This window comes from Danio rerio, chromosome 21 (assembly GCF_049306965.1).
Source record: "Danio rerio strain Tuebingen ecotype United States chromosome 21, GRCz12tu, whole genome shotgun sequence".
NCBI classification, from domain to species: Eukaryota; Metazoa; Chordata; class Actinopteri; order Cypriniformes; family Danionidae; genus Danio; species Danio rerio.
This window is the reverse complement of record NC_133196.1, coordinates 18,945,091-18,972,700: the sequence shown is the minus strand read 5'-3', so window position 1 is coordinate 18,972,700 and position 27,610 is coordinate 18,945,091. Positions and strand designations below refer to the sequence as shown.

At 32.8% G+C, this 27,610-nt stretch overlaps 1 protein-coding gene across 9 annotated transcripts; it reads right to left on the bottom strand.

Annotated features, from left to right (window-relative positions):
• Positions 1 to 339: 339 nt before the first annotated feature.
• On the bottom strand, positions 340 to 26,898 carry stom (stomatin). Of its 9 annotated transcripts, none has more exon segments than NM_001320073.1 (10): positions 367 to 1,882; positions 1,909 to 2,853; positions 3,045 to 3,591; positions 9,497 to 9,631; positions 12,038 to 12,241; positions 14,763 to 14,845; positions 20,380 to 20,452; positions 23,098 to 23,207; positions 26,304 to 26,333; positions 26,721 to 26,898. In NM_001320073.1, coding segments are annotated over 8 exon segments (885 nt in total). In that variant the 5' UTR covers positions 26,782 to 26,898; the 3' UTR covers positions 367 to 1,882; positions 1,909 to 2,853; positions 3,045 to 3,402.
• Between the last annotated feature and the right edge of the window lie 712 nt (positions 26,899 to 27,610).

The following is a 27,610-nucleotide window of genomic DNA, read 5'->3' as shown; positions in this document are numbered from 1 at the left end:
GGGACAACAAGAAGGAATTGTGTGGAACCCGGCATTTTTTTACAGTGTACTTAATGTTTGTGTCCTATACTCTACATGGCCTCTCACATACAGTACATATCAGTTGATGTTTAAAAATCCTCATCATGCAGTAGTTGCCTTTAAAAATTGCTGACAACTTGTGTAACAACGTATCTAAAAGGGTTATTCCAAACTTTTGCTGCTTTCACAAATCTTTCTGTACCTGAAATAATATATAATAAATAAATAAAAAAAATCCCAGTTTAACATCTTATAACCACAATCACAAAAGTGTCCAGACTGTTCTTCACTGATCAAGAACTGCAACAACAACATTAACAGCTTTGTTTAAAGTTTATGTATTTTTATGTAACGACATCACACGTTATGATTTAGTGACAAGAATGGGACAGTCAAATATATGACAGGCATAAAAATACAGTACAAACTGTAAAAAAAAAAAAAAAACATTCAATGTCACCATGTACATAAAAGTGAATTGGCAAAACATCAGGTGTTACTTTACATACATCAGTTACAATAAGACAGAAGAAAGATATTTTATATACGTATAGAATTGTGACAGACTGATGAGCGAATACAAACATACGGAAATATCATTGAAACAATAAACAGTCCTAAGCAGCACTGCAATTCATTCACATCTTTAAAAAGTTTGTAATCTCATACCTGGATATTTAAAACAGCACAAACATTGACCTCTATAGCCTTCATTTTGTTTTCGGCAAGTAAAAACATTAGATTAGATTTATTAAAATGTCTCGCATGAAATGTTACGATCAAAACCAAGTGATAAACAGGAGGTTATTTAAAGGTTTTAAATGTCAACCGTCATGATGTAAACCTGTAAATATTGATGGAGTAATTAAAGTTGATATGGCTTAAGGCTTTTGCATTGACAGTCAGCGTTGATAAAGGTTTGTGGAAGTGAACCTGTAGGCACAATAAGCGTTGCTGTCAGTTTCGTCCCTTGACACCCGATACTACTCAAATATATCTCTTCAGATGGTTTATTATCTATTTGGCAATCAAGCAGATTAGGTTACATATGCTGAAAACACACACAAACACTCACACACACACCTGCACATGCACTCATATGCACAGGAGGCGTTTAATTAACCATCAAACCAAAAAGAAATTTTTTTTTTTGTGCATTATTCATCATTTCAAATATCAATCAGCTCTGGTCTGTATCCCTCTATTACAATTATGACAACCAGAGATCTTTTGTTTATAATTTTGAATTATATGGTGTAGAGTTTGTCAGAGGATTTCACAATTTGGAGTCAGAATTGCTAAAAGATTTACATGCGAGATTAACTCACAATTAAAAGAAATAAATATATTTTTGAGTATAATTTTAAGTCTGAATTTGTCTCTTTCAAATCTGGGTTTTGAGAGGTATTACGGTGGACGAGAGAGTTTAACATACTGCAATTTAAGTAAACGTGAGTTTACAAAAAATGCCAGCAAATTCAGAAAAGATCTTCATCGGTTTGACAGCACACATGCTGCAAATTCTCAATACGCAAACACATTAAAAAACAACAAATTTTCGAACAACGCAACCAAATTAATAAAACGCTCTGCATTTTCTCACAATGCAACAATTTACGAAAACGTGCTTCATTCAGAACACAATGAAAATGCTTCACCCAAAAACGTGATGGACACCACTGTGCCGTGACTATTGCTCAGTGAAGTTGTGGGTGATCTTCGAAAGGTGAGCTTTTTGTTTGTTTATTTTACCATCTAGATTGGCTTGTTTTTTGTATTTTATTATCATAAATAACCATAACCTAAATAGCCAGGTCATTACGTTTTAGTGGCCCCTTGAAATATTTCTTGTGTTTCATGCTATTTAAAAGTGTTGTGAGAAAATGCAGTGCGTTTTTGTAAATTGTTTGCTTTGTGAGAAAATGCAGTTTGTTTTCGTGAATTGTTTGTGTTTAATATGTAAAATGCAGTGCATATGTTGTCAAACCGATGGAGATATATTCCTAATTTGCTGGCATTTTATTTGTAATTGCTAATTTTCCTAAACTGCAGCACATTAAGCTCTCTCGGTCATCGCAAGTTTCTCATTAATCTAGGTTCAGACAAAATGTCTAAATTGTGACACGTAAACTGAGAATTGAGAGAATTTTTTTTTAATTGCTTACATCTCACAAATCACAACAGCAGCAAAATGTGAGAATAAAAAGTCAAAATTGTTATTTAATATATAAACTTAAAACTGCAAGTAAAATAGGAATTGCAAAAAAAGTTTTATAGTTTTATATATATATATATATATATATATATATATATATATATATATACATATATATATGACAAATCTGTGTTTGAAAAAAAGAAAAAATTGTGAGAAAGTCTTAGTTACAAAAACATAGTTTTTTTTTTAATACCATGGTCTGAGATCTGTATACTTTAAATCCAATTATTAGTATGAAACCCATGCTGAAAGTTTGAGACAAAGAGCACAAAATGTTTTGCACTCAATTTTCTCATTTAAATTCTTATTTAATGGAGGATTTTATGACTATCCTTCATTTTGTATCCAATTTCCTCCAAAAAAAAAAAAAAAAAATTAAAGGAATCACACATGTAAATAAAGAGGTGTGGGTGTTTTACATGGACCGTGGAGTCCAAAAGTCTGAGACCACTAATGAAATGGTGAAAAATATTTAGCATTTTCATTTTATATTATCAGAATGATGACTGGAGGGTTCAGATGAATATACACTACCAGTCCAAAATTTGGCATCTGCATTATTTAATATTGTTTTAAAAGAAGGCTATTACTAATAATAACTGTTTCTAATAAAACTTAAAATCATATCAATATGATTCTGAAGGATTCTGTGACAGTTATGATGCTAAAAAAATCAGCTTTAAAGCCTAGTTCAACAGGAAGTTGCTGAGACTTTATTTCAGTGTGTTGATGTACTTCCAACTGAAACTGAATATTGATTAGGGGGTGGGGCTTTCTTTTTGCAGATCATTCCCTCATAGCAAACTAACGGTAAGATAATATATTCCAATTTAAATGTGAAAGGTTTTACTGTATTTCTGATCAGATAAATGCAGCCTTAGAAGGTTTAAAAGGTAGTGAAGGTATATAAATTTCAGGATTTGACTTTTTGACCTCCTCCAATCTGTAAAGTCACATGATCAGCAATGCACAAATTCGATTAATAACCAACAAACCCAATTTAATCTCTAAATTTAGATTCTCATTTTAGATAAAATCCAGGACACAGAATAGCAGATTCCTCAGACTTCTGGACCCCCTGCAGTACATTATCCTCACACGAGTGCATGTTACATAACCTTCAGTCTGTTCATCTGTGCATGGCTGCGTCTGTGTGTGTGCGCTCAGTGCTTCAGGAAGGACTGCATCATGTCGATGGGCAGAGGGAAGATGATGGTGGAGTTCTTCTCTGCAGCGATGGTGTTGAGGGTCTGGAGGTATCGCAGCTGCAGGGCAGACGGAGACTCTGCGATCACCAGAGAGGCCTCCTTCAGAGCCCGTGACGCATTCATTTCTCCTTCAGCAGCGATCACCTGCAGGGAAATGAGGCCAATTTAGAAAACCTCAGACACCACACAAAACTTCCAGAATGTTACACTAGTTTCACATTGACACCCACTGTTTGTCTTTTTAACTTGTATCTTCATTGTAAGTGATCTAATGCTTTAGGAGCCAGATGTCTGGTCACAAAATGAATACAAATTTAAAACTGATGAATATTAGCCTATTTCTTTTTTACTTTAGATAACCTACAGTATGTACCTATTTTGTGAATTTTACCACAAAAAAAAAAAAAAAAAAAAAAAAAAACAGGTTAAACAGCAAACAGTTAAAAATGAGGTAAAAATATGTGGATACACTACGTTAGTTATCTACATTCTTTGGTCAGAATATACTGCACTATAAAAGAATAGATATAAAGAGCTAGATTAAGATCTAAGATATTTAGGATAGATAAAATACTGTTGGCTAAAGTTTTGTTGAATCAAATAAACTTTTCTAGTCACCTTAACTAACAGACTATATATCAAGTATAAAAGTGTATGATTAAAATAAGTTCATTAAGACTCATAAAAAATTATTTATTGTCATGCCATTTTATCATATATTTGTGTAGAACTGCATTCTAAATATTGTTTTCAATTTGAAAGAATTGGCCTTCATTTTAGTTTTTTTTTTCTGTTGATAATGAACGGTTCCAGACAAACAAAATAACAATAACAACAACAACAACAACAACTAAAGATAATAATTAGCTAATTAATAAATATAAGCATATTTAAAATTCCCTGAAATCCATTTAAAAAAATACAAAATAAAAATAAATAAATAAAACTATAATCATTTTACCACAATATCTAAAGGTCAAGTAAGATTTATAATGAAGTCTCATTCTTTAACATAGCCATTTATAAGAATTAATACAAAATAATAATGAAGTATGCTTCTGTATTTTTTAAAACCTGACAGAAATAAACAAATAAATTTTTGCCAATTTTGGTAAACTTGTTCACATTTATATTTTCTGTTAAATAATAACTGTCTTTAGCTAACAAGCAAACAGATAGAAAGAAAGAAAGAAAGAAAGAAAGAAAGAAAGCAAGAAAGAAAGAAAGAAAGAAAGAAAGAAAGAAAGCCAAATGACAATACTAATATAATTTGTTAAAGGGGTGATCCACTACGATATCATATTTTAAACTTTAGTTAATGTGTAATGTAGCTGTTTGAACATAAACAACATTGGAGACATTGGCGTTCACAGAGATAGCTTAGCAAAGCCTACAGTAAACAAAGTTTGGTGACTACAAAAAATACATCCGGGTTAGTGAAATCACAAATGCTTCAGGTTACAATCATTCACCACATGTGTACAACCTGCGCAGTGGCCAGAGGCACTGTAATGTTATAGCAGAGAAAGCTAAAATGCTGTCCAAATGCTGCTCTTTCCACAGAGCTTCTTCTGTTTCTGTAATTGGACTTCCAACGGAAACAACATGAGAGAAGTGCTTACAATTTAATTTTAATTATGTTCCAGAGAATAATAAAAAAATATCTCCCAGTTCAGTGCTGGATTTGGCTAAAAACTCCTCAAAGAAGGAGCAGCTCCAACTATAATAGAAGAAGCTGTGGATTGTGAGCCACATCCTGTAAGTGTTTTTATTTGTTAAAATTGATCTATTATATGCGTAGTGTTTATCGTTACCGGTATGTGGTAGCAAGGACAAAAACAATGGGAAATGTTGTTTGTCACCACTAACAATTTAGCTACAATTGCCAGCAGAGAAATTACAATGGTCGTGACCAACTGAGTCTGATTTCTCTCAAGGTTTTTTTTCTTCACTCTCGCCAATTGGTCAAGTTTTTTTCCCTCTCTGCTGTCACCACTAGCTTGCATGGTTTGGGATTTGTAGAGTTACACATCGATGGATTTGCTGTTCAGTGTTTAGGCCTTCAATAGTGACTAATAAACCACACTTAACTGAACTTCAACACTAAATTCTACACTGTTTTAATTTACTATGATCTTTTATGTGAAGCTGCTGTGACACAATCTACATTGTAAAAGTGTTATACAAATAAAAGTGAATTGAATTTAATTGAAAATTGATATTTAAATCCCTGTGAAAACTGCAGTGCTGCAGTGTCTACAGTGTCTCTCTATGCTGCTTTCCGTGCTTTCTACGTCTCAAATAATGAACTCGCAAAAGATATGTGAACGTTTCACATTACTTACATGTTTACAACCTGAATATATGTGAAAGACACTTGTCAGATTTTAGCTTTGTCCTCTAAGACAGATAACAGCTACTCTGATTGACAGTATTTACATAGCATAAAAGCATGTGCTATTAAAGGCGTGGCACTTTTTTCTAATGACGTGGAGCCGGTTCACAGCACATTATGTTAGCTGACCAATCAGAGCCTCTTGAGGGTGGGTCTTTCAGAGGAATAAAGAAATATGATGTTTTCATGTTAGCTGAGTAGCTGTATAAAATCAAAGTAAGATCAATAAAAAATTATGTGATTTATTAACAAATTAGCATGAGCACACACTGCCTTGCATCTCATAAACACAAGCAAACCTTAAAATTATGTTCTGGACCACCCCATTAACATTGTTAACATTAGTTAAACTAACAAAGACAATATTTTACAATTCTTATCAAACTTAATCTACATGATCTTATCAACATTTTCAAATAGTTCATTTATTAACAAACAATAGTGAAGTTTATGATTAGCTCATGCCATTGAATGTGTTAGCAGTCAAACCATTTAAAATTATTTTGCATTTATTTAATTCATTAATTCATCGTGCATTAATGCAAATACACATTTTTTAAATGCGCAAATTCTGTAAATGATCAAAATGTCTCACTGTGATTAGAATAAATTAGGTTCATATTAGACTACAAGTGAAACTGTATCTGTATATAATTGGAGACATGTTTCATTTTTGTCTTGCACCTTTTTAATTTTTTTTTTTCTTGCAGTGTTCTTTTCATTATGAAGTCATGCCACACACTAGCATCTGGCTAATCTTGCTTTGTGAATATATCCAGATACAAAGCAACAAATGAATTTGTGCCAAAATCCTGAAGCCAAGTGCTTTATGTTGCACCTTATAAAACGTGGTAAACATCCACTTATTTAACTGACGCAGTAAACCATCTATACTTAAACTAACCAAGTCAGTGGTTTCCTACCTCTCTCAGTGTGGTTAATGTAAGCAGGGCATTGCTTTCAACAAAACATTCTTCTTGTGTCTCTGAACAGAGCACTGAAGAATAATTGCGCACCAAAAATAAACTCATTAAACTTCCTTTCCCATGTTCTTCGGAGAGCATGTATGTATTTTTATGGGAAGCACAGAATCTTCAGCTGCAAATGTCAAAATACAGACTCTCACATAAATCATCTGATAAATGAGAGGAAAATCCTATATAGAAGCAGGAAAGGAGTTTTCACTTCCAGCTTCCTAAGAGAGTTTTTGATAGCATTGCCTCATGAAACACTAATGATTTGGTCTATGTAGTGCATTTTTATTATATATGAGAAGACAATTATTAGGTGTTTTCTGCCAGCAAATACTGTTATATCTATGTATGTATGTTATCCTACAGCATGTAGTTAAATAAATGACTCAATTTATAGTAAATAAAATGCTTTACTGTCACTTTTGTATAAGGTAATACGCGCTTGAAAAGATTACGCTTTTTAAGTGGTATTTTTGAATGGTACTGCTGAAAAAAAAAGCATTTCTTGCTTAGATTTTTTTGTCTTGTCGTTTTTGTCTATGTTTCTAATCCAAATATCTAAAAATTCTTAAATCAAGAATCATTTTCTAGACAAATAAAAATATTGTTTGTTTCAAGAAATAATATGTGAAAATGAAGTGAGTTACCTAAGGGACAGAACTGTGTATACTGTGTGTGTTTATGTGTCCATGTCTAATTGTGCACGCAAGGTACACAATACACACAAAAGTAACATTTTTATCCATGAATTCCATTAAGACTACCCATTTCCATGAGTTCTTACTGCTGACACACATCTACCTTGAGCAAGCATTTCTAGACAGAGGTGGTGGTAATATTTTGTGTACACAGACTTTCTTATCTTAATGAAGCATTAAAATATGTTGCCAAAACAAACACACAAAAAAGTAAAGAAGTAATAACATACATTAGAACAGCTGTTCATCTGAGCAACTTTAAAGGTGATATCTTTGTGTTATTTATTTTTTGAACAGTCAGATTCCAGATTTTCACATTTTTATCTTGCCCAAATATTGTCTTATTCTAAAAAGTATACATTAATGGAGATATTATTTATACGGCTTTTGAGTACTGTATAAATCTCAATTAAAAAAAAAAGATGGTCCAGAGTAAAATACAGTTGAAGTGAAAAGTATTGTCAAATACTGATGTCAAAATTTTATTATTTAAAATTATTTGCTATAATATATAAATATAACAATATATACATATTTCCACATTATAGTTTTAATAATTATTTTTTATTTTTATTTATATTTAATTTTACCATATAACAAACAGCACAATTTAGAAAAAGAATATTCAGCATTAAGTAGCATCAGAGTATACAAATATAAAACAAGTAAATCATCAAATCCAGGTTATGTTACTAGATTAAAACAGAAATCAAATAGCAGCATATGAATGGTCAGTGTGATAACAATGGGTATTATGTAGGCACTTGGCAAAGGGTTCATAAAGGGTACAAAAATATATTCCAGGTATCTAAAAATATGCAAGTTTTGCTTTTTAAGCGATATGTTAAATATTCCAAATGCAGTGTGTCCTTGAGGATATTTTTAAATAATTCAAATGTTGGAGGGAGTTCCTGTTTCCAGTTTAACAGAACACATTTCCTAAATACATAAGATATCAGACCTATACCGTACCATTCAAGTCTACCCCAAAAAGAGATATTAAAAGAGTCTTGTGATATTTCTTTCTCAGGCCCATCACAGAAAACTCACGTACAGTATCCCAAAATTCATTTAGTTTTTAACAGTTCCAAAAAATATGCATAATGCATATGCTTCTTATATCTTTTACACAAAGGCAATGCACCGGGATATATCTCACTGAGACGAACTATGGTCAAATATATTCTTTGTATAAATTTGTAATTTTGTTCAGCTATGTTGTTACTAGAAAATGAAAAAGATACACATTTGTTTACAACATCCCTCTGATCATCATCAAAATTACAACCAAGGTCTTTTTCCCATGCATTATTTAGTGAGATTAAAGAAGAATCAGCTTGGTCTCTTAAGATTGCATACATCTCAGATATCTTTCCCTTCAACGTTAAAGTATTCTCTAAAAACTAACTTCTAATAACTAATTTCTTTTTATATATTTTTTTTATAATTTCTAGTTTTTGCCACGATGACACTACATACTATTTTCCTCCTCATTTTGCAAGATACTGTAATCCAGCTTAAATTGAATGGAATTTAAGACTTAACTAGGTTAATTAGGTTAACTAAGCAAGATTGGAAAATTAGGCAAGCTATTGGATAACTGGGGTTTGTTCTGAAGCCAATCAAAAAAATAAATAAATAAATAAGGGGGCTAATAATATTGACAATAAAATTTTTTTTAAATGCTTTTATTTCAGCCTAACTAATTGAAATGAGACTTTCTCTAGAGGAAACAAAATATTATAGAAAATACTGTGAAATTTTCCTTGGCCTATTAAACATAACTTGGGAAATGTTTAAAAAAAATAACTTAAAAAATTCAACAGCAGTGTTAATAATTTTGACTGTCACTGTGTGTAATCCGTTGTCTTTCTGACTGCTAACAAATCATTATCTTGAATAAAAACAACTAACTGGCTAATCTTTCTCAACCTATAATGAATATCAGCAGCTTTTAGTAAATGTCAAACAAAGCCCATTACCTTTGCTCTGGCTTCTCTGGACGCTTCAGCCTCGGCTGCCATTGCTCTCTGCAGCTGCAGGGGCAGTTTAACATCCTTAATCTCCACACGCTCCACCTTAATACCCCAGTCATCTGTGGCATCATCCAGTGTAGACTGAGGGAGAAAAAAACAGAGTTAAACCCTAACAGAGAATCCTCAAAGCCTCAAGCTCCACAAGTTTAAAGCACACTGCCAAGAGTGCCTGCCATAAACAATGTTCTCCACAGTTTTGTAAAGGATGTCAGAGCGAACAGCGGGCCACGTGTGAATTAGTACTGCAGTCGAAATGGATAAGTCGACATTTCGGCTGAGCTACTGTGAATCACTGCCTGAAGATATGAAATGTCTGCTGGAATCAGGTCTTGCCCAAAATCAACTCAATGAGAGATGAGGGTCTAACTTGAGTTTTAGGGTGTTCCATTCCTTTAAACAACTGCCATTTGTGTTGGGATACAATCGATTAAAGGGTTAGTTCACCCAGAAACTTATATTTCTTCAGTTAAGCTCTGGCCTTTCGATTTAAAAAGCTTCCCATACCCACATGCAGAGGTGTAAATGCAAAAGTTTGGTATCATTTGAAAGGAAACCCTTTGAAATTTCATAAAATACAGTTGAAATTGAAAACAATTGTTGTATACTGTATATTGTCTGTGTTATAATAAACGCACAAAAAAGGCGCTTTTTTTTTTAATAAACTGAAGTTTGGAAATGTGTAACTCAGGCCTTGAGTGCTCCAGCACCCTGGAAACATTATATTTCTTTTCAGCAGGTGTCAGCAAACACAGGAAAAATGATTTTTTTTTCTTTATAATAGTGTATGTAGGAGTTATTCTATTCCAACTGCAAGGAGGAAAAATGCCTTTTTTTTATTTCCGCCTATCTATTTTTTAAGTCTTCCCATACCCTCATACAGTACAATAAATGCAATATCTCAATGTCATTTTACAGACAACCCTTTGAAATTACAAATAGAACTGCTGAAAGTGCTAAATATTATTATATATGTTGTGTGTCCTATGCTGAACCACCTCAACACAAACCGCTTTTAGTTTTTTTGTTCTAAAGCCTGATTTAGAAAGTGTATAACTCAGGCCATGTATGCTCCATCAAATTGCAGATTATTTGGATTGTTACCAGCATTTGTCAGGAGACACTTGAAAAAAAGATTTTGTTTTTATCATGTAGTACGCAATTATTATTTTAGTTCAACCGAAGGGTGGGAAATCACTACTTTTTCGCGTATGATCTGTGACTTTTACGCACTCTGTTTTGAACACCTCTTCCCGTTTGTCATGCAATATCTCAGTCACTGATTGGCTGATCAAGGCTCGTGATACATCAGCATAAAGCAGAGAATTTCTAATGATACATAATCCATCTGGATAGGTTATCCTATTTTCCCGAATTTTGGAATATCATGACCCTAATTGGTTGCGTTTGGCACTTACAAGACACAGCAGGGGCTTACACACATCCTCAGAAAATGCTAAAAATGGACCAATTTTGAAGAGGACAACCTAAGGTAAAAGATGATGTAGCTTGTTTGGCTATCTATGCTATCTCCGGCAGCTTACGGAGCAAAAAAATCAATTTCCCTTGTATGTTTACAAAATACGAGTTTATACTTTATGATTCATTCGAAGACTCTTGGATATGTGATTGTAAATCAATAAAAATAACGATGGATCCTTATTATTGGGAATGAGAGCTTTAATTTGATGTATTACTTGCCAATATGTGTCTGATGTGTAAATAACTTCGGTACAGTACAACAAATATCAAAGTGATGTGTATCAGTTGAAAATAGACATTCTAAGCTTTCACCCAGTAGGTCATATGGTGTTATTGATGCAGACAGACCTCTTTAATCTGTAGTTATTCTCTCGATGACGTCATTTTGTCCCCGGTACCGGGCACGCAGAGTTTAACTGGTTAATTACTCACCCTCATGCCATTTCAATTGTCTATAGTGCTTTAAATCAATATTTCTTATCCATGACTGATAAGCTTATTTATTTTAATTAATTCATTAATGCATTAATTATATTTTAATGTCATATCAGCAGCATTTTCTACATTCAATGCCAAAATCTATACTAATATATATACAGGCCCGTAGCAAGCCTAGTGAATGGGGGGTGGGGGGGGGGGGGTGGGGTCCTTTTCTCTAAAAGTGGACCTTTTTGCCACATTTTGGATTTGATTAAGAAATTTAAATGCATTTAATTTTGGTGACATTTTATGATATATTTTGTGCTGGATTAGCTTGTCTTTTCATGTGGATAATTTTTGCAGTACCAAAAATAATGACTGTTTTGTCAAATCAAATAGCTTAATGGGATCATGTGCGCATTTTATCAGTCAAACACACACTACATGTTATTTTTTTGATTTTTATAGTGACTTCCTGTAGAGGTAGCCATATGGCGAAATTCAATAATGCAATGTGTTGTAATAACCAATATGCACAATATTGATAACAATTATTTTAACTTTTAAAATATATTCAGATTGTGGTACCTGCATGCTGTGTGCGATCTCCTCCCGGTCAGACAAGATCTCTGCCAGGTTCTTTGTTCCCAGCACATTCCTCAGAGTGGTTTGTGCCAGCAGACGAGTGGCAGCATCAGCATTGGTGATGTTGGCGACTGCAAGAGTTGCGTTTTGCACGCGGTAGTAAACCACACCATCTACACTCACTGTCACAGAGTCCTTAGTCAACACCTGTAGGGATCAATTAAACCAGATTATTTGATCAAAAATAACTGGGTTTCTGTAACAACAACAACAACAACAACAACCAAAAAGAGAACTACACTAGCAGTCAAACATTTGTAATAATTACAAAATAATTTATGTTTTTTTTTTCATCTATTTTTCCTATGATAACCAAGGCTTCATTTATCTGACCGATAATAGAGAAAAATATAGAACATAAATAACTATAAACTATTTGAAATAACATATATGGAAAATATATACAAATACGGTGCATGTGGAAAGTATTAATAGCGCTTCACTTTTTTCACATTTTTTATGTTTCAGCCTTATTCCAATATAGATTAAATTCATTTATTTCCTCGAAATTCTACACACAATACCCCATATTGACAATGTGAAAAAAGAAATTGTTTTTGAAATTGTTATAAATTTATTACAAAAAACCCTGAAAAATCACATGTACAGATTGTACACAAGTGTTTACAGCTTTAATACTTTGTTGATGCACCTTTGGCAGTCTCAAGTCTCAAGTCTTTTTGAATTTGATGCCACAAGCTTGGTACACGTCTTTGGGAATTTTTGCCCATTCTTCTTTGCAGTACCTCTCAAGCTCTATCTGGTTGGATGAGAAGCAACGGTGTACAGCCATTTTCAGATTTCTCCAGAAAGGTTTAATAGGATTTAGGTCTGGGCTCTGTTGTTCAGAAAGCCACTCAATTGACATTTTGGCTGTGTGCTTTGGGTCATTGTGCTGCTGGAAGATGAACTGTCGCCCCAGTTTGAGGTCACTCTGAAGCAGGTTTTCATTCAGGATGTCTCTGCACATTGCTGTATTAATCTTTCCCTCTATCCTAACTAGTCTTCCAGTTCCTGCTGCTGAAAAACATCCCCACAGCATGATGCTGCCACTATCATGCTTTACTGCAGGGATGGTATTAGCCTGGAGATGAGCGGTGCCTGGTTTTCTCCAAATGTAACGCCTGGCATTCACTCCAAGGAGTCGATTTTAGTCTCAGACCAGAGATTTTTGTTTCTTATGGTCTGAGAGTCCTTCAGGTTTATTCAGATGTCGACACTGGGACCTTATAGACAGGTGTAATCCTTATCAAATCATGTCCAATCAAATGAATTTACCACAGGTGTACGCCAATAAAGCTACTAAAACATCTCAAGAATGATCAGTGGAAACAGAATGCACCTGAGCTCTGTTTAGAGCTTCACAACAAAGGCTGTGAATACTTACATGTGGTTTTTCCAATTTTATATTTTTAATAAATTTACAACAATTTCAAAAAAATCTTCTTTCACATTATGTCATTATAGGGTATTGTGTGTAATTGGGTGCTTAAGAAATATTTATTATTATTTTATTTTTCAAGCAATATAGAATAAAGAATATTTTCAGCAAGGACATATTAAATTCGACAAAAGTCACACAAAAGTCATATACATATTAGTGCTGGGCAAAGATTAATCATGTTTAATTACATCCAAAATAAATGTTTGTTTTGACATAATATATGTGTATTTTATTTATTCAGTATGCATGTATAAATACACCCATGCATGCATTCATACATTTGAGAAAATGTTTATTTATATTTAAATATATATATATATATATATATATATATATATATATATATATATACCCATTTAAATATATAAAAAGGGGTGGCACGGTGGTGCAGTAGGTAGTGCTGTCGCCTCACAGCAAGGAGGTCACTGCTTCGAGCCCCGAAAGTCCGTAGTGTATGTGAGTATGTCCTGGTCCTCCAGGTTGGGAGTTGGGCATTGGGTTAACAACCCACCTCGTAAAAATTAGATGTTACAAAACACCAACATGGTGCGGCTAAATATTAACTTTGATATAAACTGCCCAGGGAGTAAGTAAGAGTAAATATTTAACAAAATTGTTAATTGTATAATTTTGTTTTCTTGTATGTGTGCATTAGTGTATCATATATACATAATAAATAAATAAATAGATAAATAGATAAATAAATAAATAAATAAATATAAAATACACATATATATATTATGTTAAAACAAACTCTTATTTTGGATGAAATTATTCATGATTATTTATATAATGTGAAATCACTTTTTAACAATAAAATACTATGAAAGATAAATTTTTTTGTAGCTTTGAAATTGAATAGGAGCTATTAACCATTAGTAATAAATGAGCACGTGTAATAAATGCGCACCAAATCAGTATGTATGAGTATAACAGAACAATTAAAGAGGCTATGTAAATTATGCTCTGCTAGTGACAAGAAACAGCCCACCAAAACTTTTAAACAAGGTCCCCAAACACTCCGACCACCTGCTTGCCCAATCTTGTTTGGTTATCCGTCTACAGATGGCTTGTTTATACTCTCTGTATACTGTAGTCTTTGCACAACTATTTGGCAAATGTAATAACATAGTAAAAATGATATGCATCGCCTTTCAGCTGATGCTGGTCATGAGATGAAACACAGGCTGATGTAAAGAAGTAGTGTTTGTACATATTTCTCACCTCCTGAGGCGGGATATCAAATGTAATGGTGCGCATGTCCACATTGATAAAGCTGTCTGTGCAGGGTAAGATGAAGAATAGACCTGTACGAAAAAAAAATACACACACACAACAGAAAAATGAAAGCAGATGAAAGAGCATCAGAGGAAGAAAGAGCATGATAATGATCAGGAGCTCTCAGAAACACAGAGGAGATCTTGAATAAGTACACAACTGGCAACCGGCCAAATTCCAATCCACGACTAACTGGAATCATCTGACTGCATTCATGAGTGTAATGAATGATCACACTGACATCTGCTCTGATGCTTTACAGTACTGAACACTTGCATCATTTTACAGGATTGGATTTTTTTTGTTGTTGCTGCTGAATATTGAATTAGAAAAAAAAAAATCATGAGCTATATATTAAACATTTTATAAAATGCATTTTAATATGAATGATATTTGTGCTCAGATAAAATTATTACTTTATTATATTAAATAATAAGATTATTGCATCATCAAGGCTCAATCCCAATGCTATTTTTGTACCCCTACCCCTTCCCTTTACACCTTGAAACAGACTGTGAAGGGGGAGGGCTTCAAAATTTACCCCTAAAAAATGGGACAGCACTACAGCACCTGTACACGTTATCATCATGTGTCATCGCGATCTCATGCTTCATATTAAATCGACGATCGTGACTGCTGTAGTGATTCCAGTTGCGTTATTTGGGGGTATTTATCTATTTATAGGAAATCACTGAAGGCAATGATATCATGTTATCATAACAATATAATGTGGCAATGAGATCGTAACTGTACTGTGCATTTACACCGTGGCCATATTCATCTCTGTAAACACACAAAAACAACATCAACATTATAGCAGACACTGTAAAAAGGTCATTCCCAGCCACTAGACTTTTCTGAAAGGGTATTCGAGTGTTAAAATGTTGTGGGACTGCTATACAGGAACTATGGATTATAGATAGCGTTATTATTTTAGCGTTTTTTTTAAACCATGACGGTAAAACATGAACGCTATTATTAATGTATATTTGTATATTTTGTATATATGTATATTTAATGTTGTAAAAATTCATAATGACAAAAAAAAATACTGATTTGTGAATCTCCTGACTTCTGTGTGCATGGTGTATTCTACAAAATTTCCGTACCAATTGGTTTTCAGTGTGGAGACCCCAAGTGGTACTATGTTTCAAGGGGTATTTAGCCCTTACCCGTTGCCCTACACCTTTAAGCTAAAGAGAATTGGGACACCCTTACACCTTTACGTAAATGCTTAAAATGAGGGGTAGGGGTAGAATTGGGATTGGTCCCAAATAATATTTTGCAAAACATTCTAATTTCAGATATTTTTTTATTTTGATATATTTAAAAACAAAAACATTAATTGAACTGTTATTTAGTCAAGCAATTTATTTTTGCAAAAACTATTTAAAAATTAAGTAAACAAACTATACATCTGCCACTTTAATAAAATTAATCAATTAATTTAATGCAATTTTATCTTATAGACTCCTGATTATACAGTAGTCAGCATTTTAAGTGGATCAAACACTTTTTTATAGTAATAAGACAAAAATGGGTGTTGTTGAACAGTTTTAGAACAACCTTACTGAAAGGTGAAGATCCACTTCAAATGTTAACTACTGTATACATAGCATGATTGCTAAAAACATTTTACATTTTACAAATAAACCCTCAGTTTTAAATTTTTTAAGAACAGCTAAAAAGCTTCTTTAATACTCTACTACAGAACAAAATTTACCTACAACTTTACTGGTCTGAAGACAAATAAACTAACAGCAAAGTTGAATTTTTGATTGAACTAGCCCTTTAAATGAAAAAGCATGTCCGGGCAAAAAAAAAATGCTGAGAAAAGAAAGAACAAAAACTCTTTAGAAAAACAAAGAACAGTTTAACAATATGCAAGAGAGCACGTCTTTGTGTGTGTGCCCATGTTTTAGTTGTAATTAATATCTTCCATTTGTCATCATACAGTTTCTAAACAAATCTGGGAGGTTTTCCAGAGTCATTCAGAGGTTTGTATACTCCACTGTGGAAAATTCCGGTCACATTCCGGCCCTAAATACAGCCGTGGAGGAGGGGTCCACTGCTAATTGTTTGCAGACCCAAGTTGCCTCAAAAGAAGACCAAGGAAACAAACTTTCTTCTCAGACCCAAACTAAAGTATAAATGAAATCTACAGTATATTCAATTTATTGCTTCAAAATGCTGGGTTCCACACAATTCCTTCATGTCATCCCAACACAAATCCACTAAATTAACTTAACTGTTTTTATAAATTTAAGTGGACCAAACATAAAACAAGTAAGTTGTCACTACCAGGAAACTCTTAAGTATTGTGTTGTTTCAACTTATTTTAAATTAGTAGTTTAAACAAACAGCAAAGGTAATTTTTTGAGTGCATTGAAAAGGCTTGCTAAAGAAAGCTTACAGCAATAAGCTTCTGTTGACATTGGGGTCATAAGAGGGATAAAGTCAGTGGAGTAACTCTAATAATAGACACAACCCTCATCAGTTCATTTCAGGAGGAAAAGCCCTGGGATTCATATTCCAAAACACAGCACGGACAAGTACATACTAGAGACGCCACCTTTGTGACTGTTTGAATGGATTTGACCACATGTGTGTTGACATTATGAAGCAATCCAATTGAGTGAGTTTTCAACGACCTCTGGAATTTTTCACAAGCGCTAGACAAAGTTAAGACATATTTTTGAAAATCTTTTTTAAGGCATTAAATTTTTGTTGCAAATCTATTAACTGAAAATTAAACGCAAATCTGCTTTCATAGATGTGTAATATGTTGTGAGAAAGTTCACAATGTTGACTTAATAAATTGTTACCTCTGGTCTGTCATTTACTTTCACTGATTTTGTGCCCTACGAAGCAGGTCGTTGTGCTGCTTCAAACTACGATTTTCTCATCATATTATGATATTAATGGATTGACATAAACACATTAAGCTCGTCATGATTTTGCCAAGAACGATGCGATCCTGGATTAACCATTACAATGATCCTGAAACATAACTTTTGCTCAAAAATGTAATCCATTGTTATTCCCTATCCCAAAATCCAACCATAACTGTAAAATATTAATAAAACCAGAGGGGAATAATAGTGGATTATAATGGATAATAATCATGTAGAAATGCATAAATCTAAGCCTAAACTTAACATAAACCGTAATACTTTTAGGCCCAGTTTCACAAACATGGCTTAGATTAAGCCAGGACTAGGCCTTAGTTAAATTAGGCTATTTAAGCCACATTTATAAAAATGGCCTCAGAAAAATATACTACTGGTGTGCACCTGGTGATAAAATATGGCACTGACATATTTAAAGACATCTCACCGCAAGTTATTTTGAATTCATACAGCTCAAACATGCAATTTAATCTTGACTAGCCTTAAACCTTGTTTGTGAAACCGGGGGATAATGTTTATGTTAAGTTTAGGCTTAGGTTTATGCATTTCTACATGATTGTTATCCATTACAATCCACTATTATTCCTCTCTGATTTTAAGAATATTTTAATTCTGATTGCTGATTGGAATGTTGTTCCATGATCAACATAGATGTTAATCCAGGAACATGGGTGAAATCAGGCTGGTGAACACACTAATGCTGGGCTCCACACAATTCCTTCATGTTGTCTTAATACAAATAGATTAAGTTAACTTAATCGCTTTTACAAATTTAAAAAAGGGGCCTGAACATAAAACAATTAAGTTGTGCCTAAAAACCTTTAAGAATTGTGTTGTTTCACTTTAAAGTAGTTTAAACAAGCAACAAAGTCATTTATGCGAAGCACTAAAAGATTTATCTTTAACAGTGATTATTTTACCCATACCAACAAATAAATGTAAAAACATTTGCAGAAAAGAGCTTACTTGCCTTGCTAAATGAGTTGGATAATTTACTGCCTTGTACTGAAACGCTTGAATTCATACTTGCGAAGAAAATGAGCCAACAAAAAAAAGCTTGTCAGTCTAGTCTTGCAAGCATTCACAATGTTGTGTAGCTAAATCCAAGAAGTAAGACACAAAACTAATTAGAAGTAACTAAAATATACACCGAAAACCAGGTAGTGACACGGCACTAAACTTGGATAGCACTGAACCAAATTAAACTTATCCAGGATTACTGTAGATTTTGATTAGCCAGCCTGGGCATTTTTGGTAATTGTCCTGTTATTCTATTCCTGATTGAGACACGTTTAATGTGGGTCAAATACCAGACAAGAAGCTCTGCATCAAATCATATCTTCAAAATATAAACATTTATATTAGCAGTGTTTTCTATGGTTGTACACGACAGTATTTAATGCTCGGCTGCTGACCCTCAGTCTTTTTCTTCTCGTTTTTTGGTTTAACAACCAAATGAATGCTTAAATCTATTTAACTGACCATATTCTGATTATAATCTACTATAAAATACTAATTTAACAGCATTGGAAATGTAGTAATGTAATTGATAAAAGGATAGTCCACCAAAAAATTAAAACGTACTCATCATTAGAAACCTTAACAAGTTTCTTTCTTCTGTTGATCAAAACAGAAGATATTCTGAAAAATGCTTGTTGATGTACCCATTGATACCCACAGTTGGACAAGAATTACCATGGAAATCAATAGATATCATGAACAAGCATTTATCAAAGTGTTCTTAATAAACAGAAGAAAAGGTTAAGTAAATGATGACAGAGATTTCATTTTTCGCATAAACAATCTCTTTACAGAAACATGAGGATAAAGCCACAGCAATCTTTCACTGGATGTTTTTTCTAAAAAATGCTTCATGGCCAAGTCAGTTGAGAGAAATGGGAAAATGGAATTACATCTACTCTACAAACTAAAACAACACAAGCACGTTTTACTTAAGTTATTATGGATGTAAGACCAAAAAAAATAAATTGATCAATAAATTAGAAAATCGCCCAGACAACCTGATACAAAATCTTCAACAAAAGATGGCTTAATGGTAACAGGGCCATAAACAAAATGGAGGGTTATAAGACATCTGATCTTTTTTTTTTTTTTCATAAGACTAGAGTACTGATCTTGAGATTTGTGATTAACTTGACATTACAACCTAAGACATTAACACCTTTCTATAGCTTTTACTTTCTTAACAGGAAGACTAGGTTTTGCAAGGTTATGGTGTGCTAACGAACACCTGAAATAAAACGTGGTACTTTTAAGATGCTATAATATTTTACAGAAGACCAATATTTAAAAAATAGTTCAGTTTCTATTGCATTTGAGCACGATTTTTGTTTTTCCAGAATGTACAGTAGCATGACTTTGAAAAAATGTGGTTTATTTAGGTCAGCAGAAATGCAAAACAGATCACTTCTGTTTCTCTTCAGAGCAAGCTTTTTTTATTTTTTGCCTTTGTCAAAAGCAGGCATTGTGGTGAACGGCCACAAAACAAATGCAAACAAGGGGACTGCAAAAAGTATCACACTTAACCACACACATGACACCATCACAAGTGTGTTCACTGATAATGTTTTTTTTTTATCACATGATATCAGCGATTTAATCAGAGCAATCAAATTATATTGATTTTGTTTTACCTGGTCCTTTGGCTCCTCCTCGTAAAATGCGTCCCAGGCGAAAGATAATTGCCCGTTCATATTCCTTCACTATCTGCAGGAACAAGAAGTATTTATATCTCATAAAAAGAGCTAAATTACACCTCTTTAAAACAGAGGAAGGTAAAAAGGCCTCTCAATTACATACTTTAGATGTTGCATGGCAACCTTTATCATGCTTTCGTCATCTTCTCTTTAAAGATAAAGATGATAAAGATAAGGCTTCAAACTTCAAGAAAATTTAGATTTACAGATAAGGGAATGATTGGCACAACCAGGTGGATTTTTCCAAATATGCATTCCAAATAATAATAATAATAATAATAATAATAATAATAATAATAATAATAATAATAATAATAATAATAATAACAAATAAATTGTGCACTCGTGAATTTCTTAGACATTTCGACATGGTCAGTGTTGCCAGATTAAGCTTTTTCCCGCCTAATTAGGCGGTTTTGAATATGCCTGTGCAGGTAAAAAATGGCATAGGCATGTTGACAAAATTTGGGCAGCTTTAAAACTTAACTTTCATATGCAACTTATTCAACAAAACCTAACTGTGTGCTCCTACTCAGTTAGTAGTGACCAGAGCATAGGGTAAACCGGATGGGCCCACCAGCAAAAGAAGAAGAAGGAAAGTTGTATCAAAATCTGACTCCCCGGACAAAACTCACAGTAACAGCGGTTTATCATGACACTTTTATCAATCATTTTTCGCAATTGACCGCAAAAACAAACATATTGTGTTGTTTGATTAACAAGTGTTTCAGTGAGACCTGGTTATGTTTTGGTTCTGTGACTGCTGGTGTTGGTTGCTGTATGGTTATAAATTATGACAGTCAAAGTTACTAGGTTAATTTTTAATTACTAGGCTAAATCAATTAAAATTAAATAAAATATTAATCTAATACGTTGAGTATTTTTTGTGCGTTTGGATGGTTTTCGACAGCTTTTGGGCTGGAAAAAGTCAGGTATATGTGGCACCACTGTACATGATTAATAATTTTAAAGTTGTGCATATGTAGATTTATTTTAGATTGCGCAATTTAAAGATGATATTATTGGACATTTAATCTTACATGTGTATTTCAACTATATAACACTCAATAAAAGTTTCTAAATAAAGCTAATAATTAAAATATAATTTTCAATTAAATTTGGCACATAATAAAATTGTGATGCTGGCTACACTGATTTGCAGCATTCAAGGGATCATATTTCATTATATTTTGACTCAATAATTATTATTTTTAAAGGTCCCATGAAATTAAAATAAAAAAACAGTAGATATTAGTTTTAAGGATATCTATAAGCTAGTGTGCTCCAAAACAGAGACTAAATTCGCGTTTAGAAAATATAAAACTAATATAAACATCCCAAGCGTGCAATGTGTCATTTACACCTAAATGGATCAACAATTTGGCTGATTAGCTGCTGAACTCATCATATACATCATATTTTTGTTTTGTTTTATGTGGCTGCACACAGTCAGTTGCCTTTTGGAATTATTTCCTACAATTGACAGATAATATAGCATGCAATGTGCACTTCATTGTGCTCACAAACCATTTAAGTGGCCTCCATTTCCCAGCTGAGTGAAATTACATACTTATATACTATAACTATAAATGTATTTGTTTTACTAAAGATAATTTATCATTCTGTAATGCACTCCAGAATCTGACAGATTGATTAGCAGTAGACTATAGAACAGTTATCTGAAACGTTGTCATACAGTGTTAGGCCTGGATTTCAACAATAGCCTTGCATTTACTAACACAGACTATATTTGAAGTATTTGGAAGTCATTGGCGTTTTCCTCCTGTAGAAAAACGTCATGAGTACAATGTTTGGTGGCTCAATGTATTACAACGTTTTTAAAAGACTAAACACTTTATCAATATAGTGCACAACCAAGCACAAGTGAAGTATTAAGCGTTTCTCCCAAAGATAAGAATGTCTAAGCAAAATGTTAGCAGGTGTCTGTAGCACCACTCATGCTCCACCTTTTTGCTCTTATTTGGTATCCCCCGGTCGATGAGATGACACGCAAACAAAATCGCGATGGTTGGCCACGCCTCCACATCCTTTACAGTCTATGGCTTGACCTCAACCACTCTTACTGGCAGAGCATTGATTTAAACAAAAAGCTTTTGGACGTTTTTTTTTTTTTTTTTTTAAAGGTGAGGAGTTATTCTATGTTCCACACTCTCTTCATTTTCCAGTTGAGCTTATGTCAAACATCAAATAAAAAAATGCACATTTCAAAGCACTCCATGGGACCTTTAAGGATATTTACTTATATTTTTGTGTGTATTTAACTAATATGTGAATATTTATAAACACACATCAAATACCATGAAAAACCCCATAGACAAAGGTTTAAAGCAGTGGTCACCAATCTCTGTAATGGAGGGCCAGTGTCCATGCAGGGTTTAGCTCCAACTTGCCTCAACACACCTGCCTGGATGTTTTAAGTATACCAAGTAAGACCTTGATTAGCTTGTTCAGGTGTGTTTGATTAGGGTTGGAGCTAAAATCTGCAGGTTGCCGGCCCTTCAGGAACAAGTTTGGTGACCACTGGTTTAAAGTAAGAAAGAAATTCTTCTGGAGTTCTGGTGTACATCCCCAGGTTAAACAGGACTTGATCTTAATCTGTATGACATCACACTAATTAGGACCACCCCTAAGTACCTTAATGCACATCCATATAGATAGAGGAAGGGTCAGCAACGTGAGCAGGATGGAAAAAATCACCAAGATCCATCCACACAAACCAATGTCGCTGTCTGTGTTCTCCAAGGCTGAAAAGCAAAACAAATATGTATATAAATACACACATTATACCGCCACAGAATAAAAATAAAGATATAAAAAAAGACAACAAATGCATGTTACCCTCAAAAAACTGAAAGTTACATAAGTTCAAAGATGCAAAATCAGAATATTGTAGCATCAAACTGAATTGCATGCATTAAAGTGCATTATCAGTATTGAAAAGATAAACAAGAAATCGTCATAATCACATTGATTAAATCAAGCCACGCAAGTGAATGCAAATGAATGCTTTCTTAGATTTTAAACAAATTTAACAAACAAAACTGCCATTAATTTGCTTATAAATGTCACCTACCTTGAGAATCATCAACTGTGTGACACCATTGATCTATAGAGAAACGTAACTGTAAGCTACTGTGTGTGTGGCCTATAAGACTATTAGGCTACAAGCCCTTCTTCTCTAATCAGGGATAAGACATGACCATTGGCAGACGCAAATACATCAAGAACAAATTACATTACTGCTGGGACAGTCGAAGGAAAGTAAGACTGAATGCTAGGATATGATCATTGAGCAGGACAATGATCACAGTAATTGTTGAATGATTAAATCATTTCTTCCTTGTACTTGCCTCACAGCTATTGCATTACAGCCGAGATCTTTGACCACAGGCCACATGATCTGAAGAAACTCCTGAACTAAATGCTTTTTGACAGGGTTCATTGTAAATCAAATCGCTTTCAAAAGACAGCACAACTATACACAATACTGCTTACATTTATTTGATATATTAAATTGTCTTGTTGAATTTATTTACTTATTTATTTATTTATTTATTTATTTTGCCTGACCATGTCATGAATGTTTCTTTTAAATATGATTTACAGTATTTATAAAATGTCACTTAGCACAACAATTGTTTATATACAAAATAATCATGACAGACATATTTAGAATTAAAAACAATAGTCTAAATATAAAATATTATACTTTTAAAAAACTTGTTTTACAGATTTTAAATAATAAATACTACATTTTAATTTAAAATCATTGTTTTATGCCATAATTTGTCAGCCATACTGTATATTTTCAAAAACTTTAAATATACAAATTTTATAGGGCTGGGCGATTTGACCTAAAATCAAAATCTCGATTAATTGAACATTTAAACTCGATTACGGTAATTAAATGATTATTTTATTTATTTATTTATTTTTTGCATTCATCGTTCACTGACAGGTTTTATACAGTAAATGTGCTCAGATATTACAAGTGAGAGATTTTTAAATGAAGGGTGCATTACTTTATATTAAAATAATTGAAGGAAACGCACACTATCTACTATCTATTATTTATTGAACATCAGGATTGAACAACTGAAATTAAAAGACGCATTGCCTAAAACAATCACTTTTTTTGTAAAAAATTGAAAATAAACAACTTAAATTATGTTTTTTTTTTATATTAAAAGTAAAAACTAAGCAGTATCTCTTCTAAATAAAATAACTCTTGTATGTCCTGTAAATAATAATCTAATCTGAATAATAATAATCTTCTGTAAACAAATATTTTAAAGTAAATAGTAATTTTGTTGAAATGGAAAAATATGCTGCCTCAAGATATCTCTGACACAGCTTCCAATCAACACCAATGTAATGCAAATGTAATGCTTGAAGGCTGCGCTGGACCATACGCGTGTGCTCGGCACAGAAGTATAAATCAGCTTCAATAGAGCAGGGTCACGTGACCACACATTGGAGGGAAAGTAATCGGAAAAAAATTGACCTGAACAAATTTGAGCGATTATGAATGTTTATTTTACTTACTTTTCAATTCATCGGCCCGCCCTATTGTTTGTTATATTTCAATAAGTACAGGGCAGAATAATTATGTTATTTATTTTTTAAATATATTGCAACATTGGAATTATTATATGGTTCTAAATAAGAAAAATGTTTTCTGTAACAACTTATTTATATTGAGTGATTTTATAGATTAAATATGCATTTGTTATTTATAAATGATGTAGAAACTAAATTAAGAAGTCTCATCTTTGACCTGTAAATTAATTGATAGATTTTGATTGCTTCAAAATTGCTGCAAATGTTTTGCATAAAGTATTTTGTTCAGCACAAATAATGTGAATTTACCTTTTTTTTTTACTATTATTACTAAACCACACCTACCTTACAAAACCATACCACACTCGCACATGAAACAATACTATAGTTTTTAACCATAAAAAATAAACTGTATATCAGACAGTATATACAGTGCTCAACATAAATAAGTACACCCCTCACAAATCTCTCATTCAAATTAATATTTTCTATAGGATGCTTTACAATCTTATATTTGTGCATATTCATTAGGTTAGACAGTGCTGAAGTTAAATCTGGAGCTTATATAACAAAAATAACTTACGATAACTGTCCAAAAACTAGTATACCCAAATTTATAAGTCAGAGAAAAATATTAAATACAAATTTTTAAAAGAGGAAAAATCAAAAGCAACAAAAAAGATATACAATTTTGTTGAAATTTTGTAGTTTATAATTTCTTTTGCAATATTTTGCATTATTTAAATGTATTATCTTTCCATTTCTAAATACGTACTGTGACTAAAATAATATTTTAATAAATATATCTGTTTAATAAATCTGTTTTGCTTAAGTGCACCAATATATATTACCCATATTCACTGAAAATGGACAAAAACATTCATTTTCAAAATTGGATATACTCATTTATGCTGAGCATAGTATTATAGTATTTACAACATTGGATTAATGAATGCTACATCATACCATTGTATTAACTTGTTTCTACTACAATAAAAGGGGTGAAATTAATGTTATTTTATAACCTATAGATGGAAAAAAAACTACAGTACAGGGTCATTTGTTTATATTACTATAGTTGTATTACCATATCAACTATAGAATCACCACAACTGATTAATTTAAGTACTAAACACTATTTACTAAATTACTATACATTACTATAGTATTTTTTCATATGGGTTACTACACACAATACTGCACCACAATAAACTACATAACTCCAAACATGTAACAACACTGTTCTATATTATATTAAATATATTTTAAAATGATAATACCTTTATTATTTCTCGAGCTCAATTCAGAGTCTGGCAAAAACAAACAAAACACCAAATGATTGTTATGATTAAGAATGAAGTCCTTGTTCCATACCACAATGCTAGAAGACTCTTTTAAACGTTGTCAGGATATTATGAGGACCTGTTGTTGCTCAGATTGGCACAAGAGCATATGAAGACACACCCATGGTGCACTACCAATAATAAAAGACCTTAAAAAAAATAAATGCACCATTAACGCGCTTCTAATGTTTACATATTTATAAATGCATTTAAAATCTATTTAAATACATGTAATATAGAAATATCTAGCATGGGTAAATCTTTTAACGTCAAATGAATGTAGCGCATATCCAATGCACACAACGGTACAAACACGTGACATTAAATAATAACAATAGTTATTTAGTAGCAGACCTATTTGTCGCTTCCTCCGTTCTTCCTCTCTCATCGCAGCTGTTTCTCTGCCATCTTCCATGGTCGGTGTAATCTTTGAGTTATTCAGGCTGATACGGAGCAGATCTTGAATGCACTTCCAAGCAAAAGATCTTCTCTGTGATGTTTTTTTCTACACGGGACAGATGATCGGGTTTCTGCGTGGAGTACAGCCCCCTCTCTCACTGGAAGAGGTTGGGCTGGAGTGGGCGGGCATTATTGTAGTCTCATAGAGGTAACCTAGAAACGGAAGTATTTACCACAGAAATTCCAGATCATTTTACCCACGGGGGAGTTCATATAAAAATAACGTTTTAAGTTAAAGACCGTGTTCTTAATCGATGGTGCATGTTTCTTACTTAAAGGGATAGTCCAAAAATGAAAATGGCGTTATTTATTCACCCTTTACTTTCTCTATTTTGTTTCAGTTTTTTTTTTTTTTTACAGTTTTATGTGTTTATAATATTATTTAACCTGATCTGTTAAGTTATTATCACTATTACTACCATTGTCCTTTTTGTGTAAGATTGGAATGTGTATGTTTGTTATTGAAGTCAAAAAAAAAAAAAAACTTGTTACAAACTTATCAATTTTCACTTTCTGTTGAACACAAAAGAAGATATTTTGTAGAATGTTGGAAACCAGACTCTCAAAGTAGTATTTTCCTATTATGGAAGTCCCTTTCACACATACAGGATTTCCGGGAAATTACCGTATATGTTTTTATATGTTTTCATCGAAGTTGTTCACAATACTGATCATCCACAGAGTTTGTAATGTAGTCAAATGTTTACAAATAAAAGCGCAGCCGTTTAAGGCTAATTTGTGGTGAATGATGTCAGAATTTACCGGTATTTTGGAATGGATGTGTG